Source organism: Penaeus japonicus, unplaced genomic scaffold (genome assembly GCF_977035675.1).
Source record: "Penaeus japonicus unplaced genomic scaffold, GWHDUDI00000001_assembly GWHDUDI00000016, whole genome shotgun sequence".
In the NCBI taxonomy this organism is placed as follows: domain Eukaryota; kingdom Metazoa; phylum Arthropoda; class Malacostraca; order Decapoda; family Penaeidae; genus Penaeus; species Penaeus japonicus.
Window position 1 is genome coordinate 27,275,464 of NW_028234418.1, and position 6,611 is coordinate 27,282,074.

Genomic DNA, 6,611 nt, shown 5'->3' on the forward strand with positions numbered 1-6,611 from the left:
TATCCCGCACCGGTAATAACACTTTTTTTCCCCTTAATTCTATGCATGGCATTTGCTCTCATTACTAGTATATACATTGTACTGACTGACACGTACGAGTATGTTGGTGTCTGGAGACTGTTTGTGACGTGTTGTTGAGTAGGAGTTACGAATTATGAATTAAGATCACTGTCATATTGTAATAGCACATCATTATTTTACGGTTTCTCGCGGAACCCCTGGTGATGGTCGGCGGAACCCCAGGGTTCCGCGGAACCCCGGTTGGGAATCACTGCCTTAACCAGTAGGACACCGAGCCCCCATATATATATATATATATATATATATATATATATATATATATATATATATATATACACACATATGTATGTGTGTGCGCGCGCGCATATATTAATCGGTCGTCTTTATGAATGGAACGTCACGTGACTCATTTGTTTGTAAACATTGCCTTGGAAACCGAAATGACCAACCCAGTCTATTGGCTACCTACTGATTAAATGGTAGGTGTTGTAGCTAATTTCTCAGTTGTTTTTTCTCTTTGAGTGTCACGAATTTCATTAGATTTAAGGATGGTAAGGTATATAAAGGAGAAATTGGTCTATATAGTTATTTATTGGCCAAAACTGCGCTGGCGAGTTCAAATTCAGACCCCCAAAGTCATTCTTTAACGATATTGTATTGCAACAGACATAAGTTTGTTCCAGTTTTAACATGACTTTGACTTATTAGAATTTTATGATGTTCATACATAGCTCATAACTGTTAAATGCATATAAGGTGTAAACTGGAAATAGTGAGGAGATAAGATAGATTAGGGTTTAATGTCAAATTCTTGCTAGTCAAGTAGTTTCAAATAGTTAAATAATTTTATAGTGAACAATCCCCTTTTAGGTTACAAATGGGGTATGATGGTCAAATATCTCTGACGGGGTTGGTTACACTTTTATTTTTATGCCTTACTGCCCCAATATTTGTGGGAGCGTGGATTTGCTAGTTGAAAGGTCTTATTTAGGCTTGATGGGTGGTCAAATAGGTTTTATTTGGGTGACTTGCTCGTCTTAATAGTAAATTAACTCCCCACCTAAGTTGTCATTGTCCGCTTGTTACTAGTAATCCAGGTTTGGTGACATTCACGCACATTAGATACTCAGGGATAAACATTACTGAAAGTATGAAAATGTTGAATTATTAATTTTTAATTATTTATATATTTATTTTTATATATTATTAATTTATTTATAAAAAAAAAAACTCATTTTTAATCCATCTAACTTTTTTCAAATTTGCACATGACTAATTGATATATATGCACTTCGTATCAACCAGTCTTGGTGACCAGCTATCTTTTTAAGAGACATTTCCATGCATCATATGCTGGTGGTGATTTGAAATTCAGCTTGCATATATGTATTCTGAATTATTATTTTAAGTGTATATTTGAGGTGGAGACTACTAACTGGCAGTATTTGTCATTATATCCTATTGTAATGTATTATAATGATGATATCATGACATTGCTAATTGAATTTTATGGTTTGTCACAGGCAACAATTTAATGACCATAAGTGACTCTCAGAAGGTGGGAAGGTGAAAGGCCAGTCAAGATGGGTGTTGACTGGGAGTACCTGCGGGGGGTTACGGGCGACGCAGGGGAATGGAGAGAGGCAGACCTGGAGGAACTCTATCAGGTAAGACGGACTGCGGTAGTTACTTCTTTATGTAGAATGGAAATTTAGGTTCGAATTTATGAACTTTGCTCTTGTTTTGAAATATTGGTGTATGTGTGTCTTTGTTAATTTTTGTGGTCTCTTTCCCTTCAAAGAGTCTTGCCAGTGTAACAAAACTCCGGCCAAGAGACAAGACTCCAGAGAAATTGGAGTTGCTGTTCACGCTAACCCAGGCAGTAATGATGACCAAGTACTCTCAGGTATAGCATACTTCCACAAATTTATTGAATGTAATATAGAAAGAAAAGTCTTTGTATTTTGAAGAAAAAATAATGTTATACATATATATATATATATATATATATATATATATATATATATATATATATATATATATATATATATATATATTAAGACTTCCCTTTAGTTTATATATCAGTCATAAAAGTTGAGTTAGATATTGAGTTTTAAAAAATCTCATACACTTCAGGTTGTGACGCTGGAGGAAGAGGTTGGTCGCTTAGCAGAGTCAGCAGGTCGTGGAGATGCCCAGAGAGAGCAAGAGCTACAGGCAGAGATTAAACACCTGAAAAAATTACTGAAAAGTGGCCAGAAGTCTGAAACTGTCCCTGATGATGATGTCCCTTATGTATGTTTGTGGAAGATGATGTGGATGATGTAGATGATATGGATGTGTCAGTTGATTGTACTAAGGCCCGTAGTAAAGAACCTGTGGGGTGGGGCGTCGGGAAAATGTGACGGGTGTAGGGCGTAGGATAAAATGTGACGGATAAATAAAATAAAATAGGTTAAATAAAATAAAATAGGATAAATAAAATAAAATAGAAAATGTGACGGGTGTCGGGTGTAGGGCGTAGGATAAAATGTCCTACGCCCTACACCCGACACCCGTCACATTTTCCCGACGCCCCACCCCACAGGTTCTTTACTACGGGCCTAAGTGTTGCTCTCTTGTGATTTATCTTTTATTTTATTTGTATGTTGATGATTTTGTAGTGAGTTATTGAAGTTAGGAAGAGCAAGTATTCAGAGTATGGATGCATTATACATTTTGTATTAGTTTTCAGGTCTACCATAATCAAAGATATAATTCTTTTGTCAGGATTGGTCCAGTGGCTGGAGAATTAAGAAGAAGGAAATGGAGGAAGCTTTGCAGAGGAGAAACGAGGAGATCCAGCAGTTCATGGATGACTTACAGGTGAGCAGGAAAAGATGTTTTTTTTTTCACAAGTACTGATGAATTGTGATACAATAATCAGTGTTAGCATAGCGACCTGTTTGAATGAATTTTCTAAAGAAAAAAAAATTGGGATTGTTTGATACAGGCAGTAGAAAAGTTTATAACTTAATACCATGATTACATGTTTTTCCAGACCTGTGAAAATGAACGTGCTTCACTCCGTATGACAGTGATGGAGTTAGAAGACCGTTTAGCTGATGCAACAAAGGAGATCAATAGTATTACATCAGATTATATAAGTGTCAAGGAATCTCATAGCCATGCTCAAGGTAACGGTGTTTTCTTGGATGTTATCTTACCCCACCATGGTATACAAGCTGATTTGTACATCTTTGTATCATTTCTTTTCTTTGGAAAAAGATAGAGTTGGAAAAAAATTAGCATAAAGGCTTCTTTAGCCAGTAGATATGAATTAAAGATGCTGTATATTCTCATCTTTCTGTGCTCAATTTGCCACTGGAATACAGAATATTAGGAATTTAATATATCAGAAACGGGATCTAACGGCAGTTATTAAAGATACAGCTTCTGCTGTATGTGTAAACATAGATCTTATAGGTTAGTAAGTAGGAGTAACATTCTTTCTAATGCATGAACAGAGAGTCTGTCCATTATTCGGGAAGAAGTTAAAGGCCTTCAGTGTCAAGTTGAGGAACTAGCATCTGAGAAAAGCTATGTGCAACAGAAATACGATGAGCTCAGTACTGCTGTGGATGCTAGAGTTGATCAGCTGAAGGTAAAAGTTTCTTTGAATATTTCAGATATGTGTAATCAAATGGATTGTCATCTATGGATTGTAGTACATATTTTAATTAGTTGGTGATATTGGAAAGTCAATTTTTTTTTTTTTCTCAATGAAGTGAAGATCTGTATGAGGATTAAATCTACTTCCCTTTGGAAATCATTTGGCTCTCTTGTATATATGTTGGTGATAAAAGTAGGTTACGAACACCATATAAGTACCAAAGCCGTACTAGGAGCAACTCATCATATCCATTTTCTCTATACCAGATTGTTGTTAGTCAACGTGAGGAAGAACTCCAGAGGGTGAAGGCCCAGCTGTTCCAGAGGAGTAACTTGGGTCCTTCGTACCAGCAGACTCAGAGCGACATGTCCCATATTCTTCATATGGAACAGGTATAGTTTAGTTAGCATGAGATTACAGGCATAAAACACCTGGTTAATTTCGAGAGGAAGATGGAGAGAATACAAATTTCAGAAATGACTATTTTTTCTTGTTATTTCTTTAGATTATAAATGAGACAGTATAAATACAGTATGTAACTTGCTTGCAGGAGGTGAAGGAGAGGGATGCTGAGATTTCTCGTCTCAGTCAGCAGCTAGCAGAAGCCACTCAGGAGATTGAGTCAAGCGCTGTCATTATAAATAAGCTCAAGAAGAGTCGTGTGTGAGTGCTAAACTTTGGATGATAATGACAATGATAATGTTGATAATAATGATGAAGATGATAAAAAGGATGATAATGATAATTACAATGATAATGATAGTGATAATGATATTAATAATGGTACTACTAGCACTACTTCTCCCACTACTTATACAGCTACTTCTACCACTATTACCACTACTATAACCACTACTATTACCACTACTACTAACTCTAATACTACTACCACTGCTACTACTACCACTACCACTACCACTACCACTACTACAACTACTACTACTACTATTACTACCACTACTACTACTGTTACTGCTACTGCTACTACTGCTACTACTACCACTGCTACTACCACTACCACTTACTACCACCACTACTACTACCACCACTACTACTACTACTACCACTACACCTGCTGTTACCACTACTACCACCAATACTACTGTTACTGCTACTACCACCACTACTACTGTTACTACTACTACCATCACTACTACTACCACCACTACTACTATTACTACTACTACCACCACTACTACTACCACCACTACTACTATTACTACTACTACCACCACTACTACTACCACCACTACTACTATTACCACCACTACTTCTGCTACTACTACTACTACTGCTACTGCTACTGCTACTACTACTGCTACTACTACTACTACTGCTACTACTACTACTACTTCTACTACTACTATTACTAGCACTACTACTACCACTACTACTACCACTACTACTACTTCTAGGACTACTACTACTACTATTACTACTTCTAGGACTTCTATTACCACCACCACAACCACCATTAATGATAATGATAATAATAACATGATCATTAGAAAATTATAATGATGGTAATAATGATGATTATTCTGTTTTAAGTGCCAGTTCCTCATAGATATTCACTAACATTCCTGACACTTGATATGTTTAGATTTGTCACCGTATATGCCATTTTCAACAGTTGTGATGTTTGGCAGGTGATATTAGAACTGGATTTACATTACAGTTCAGCAGTTGAAGGTGATGCTGTTGTAATAAACCAGCTGCGTGGAGAGCTGCATGAGGTACAACAGCAAGTACAGCAGATGCGAACACAGCTCTTGGCTGCAGAGGAAGATGCCCAGCTCCATGCTCAAGATGTAAGTGCAGTTGACTTTTTCAGTAAAATTAAAGTACTGTGTTGTTGTAATGATTTCAGGAAGTATAGGTTACAATTTTCCTACAATATTCTTCTCTGCTGGATCACAGGCCATGGGACCCATTGACGGTCCATACAACCCCTCCGTATTTACCTATCCTGAGATATCTGCCATGTCTCTTTGTTCTCATTTCCCTTCTTCCATGTCTTGCTAAATACAGTCAGTCAAGCTTAACTTATGGTTTAGAGTAAGAAAGATTTGGAAAATGTACACCACTTCATCAATATATCCTCTTCAGCTCTCAACGGTCATCGGAGAATTGCAGTCATATATGGCAGGGGAGTTCTCACTGGCAGACGCTGTGCGGGAGTTGAAGGAAGCGCGCAGCCAGGTCCGCATCAGGGACTCTCAGATCACACAGCTGACAGCTCTTGCCAATACTCTGCAGATTAACATTAATGACCTATTGGAGGAAAATGGTAGTCTCAGGTAAGGAAACATTTTTATAACAAAAAAAATCTTTTTAAATTTTTAGAGTAGTGTTTCACCTTACATAGTGTTTAATCCTTTGCTTATGGATGTAAATGACATACATGATGCATATTATTATCATTGGGGATGATTATTTGTATTTGTTTACAAAAATACACAAACACACACAAAAAAGATGCTAATGATGTAGTAAAGCACAAACAAACCTAGCATTATGATAAGGAAAGAGAGCTCAAAAGGTTGCAATATGTTAGGTAAAACTCCCTTGCTCAGAAACAAAGCCCCTCTGGGATGCAGTGTAGCTAGCACTAGTGCCTCCTAGGGTTCAGGCAAGCAAATCTATCTCCATTTGCAATGGGTTAAGAGGCAATATTTTTACAGGGAACAGTTGAAACTTGAGCCCCGTGCAGACATTGATATCCCAGGTGTCAAGAAAACTGATTGGCAAAATAGTAAAAAGATGATCGACCAGCTCACCAACCAGGTCAATCGACTCCAAGACGAGAAGGTCAATCTACGAACTAAGGTCAGGTTCTGTTTTTTATATGAGTTACCTGTCAGTCTTTTGGACTGAGTATCAGTCTAATGTGTTTCTCTTCCAATTTAGCTCATACTCTAATTTTGAGACTGATAGA

General features: G+C 37.1%; 1 protein-coding gene across 1 annotated transcript in view; it reads left to right on the forward strand.

The window, feature by feature from the left end:
- Positions 1-405: 405 nt before the first annotated feature.
- Positions 406-6,611, forward strand: part of LOC122256878 (centrosomal protein of 290 kDa) — a 25,131-nt gene continuing 18,925 nt past the window's right edge. The window contains 12 exon segments of the mRNA XM_086545663.1: positions 406-500; positions 1,545-1,688; positions 1,823-1,927; positions 2,158-2,316; positions 2,791-2,886; positions 3,062-3,197; positions 3,528-3,664; positions 3,940-4,065; positions 4,224-4,336; positions 5,352-5,484; positions 5,783-5,973; positions 6,358-6,502. Of these exon segments, the coding sequence (XP_086401789.1) occupies positions 1,605-1,688; positions 1,823-1,927; positions 2,158-2,316; positions 2,791-2,886; positions 3,062-3,197; positions 3,528-3,664; positions 3,940-4,065; positions 4,224-4,336; positions 5,352-5,484; positions 5,783-5,973; positions 6,358-6,502 (1,425 nt within the window). The 5' untranslated portion in view covers positions 406-500; positions 1,545-1,604.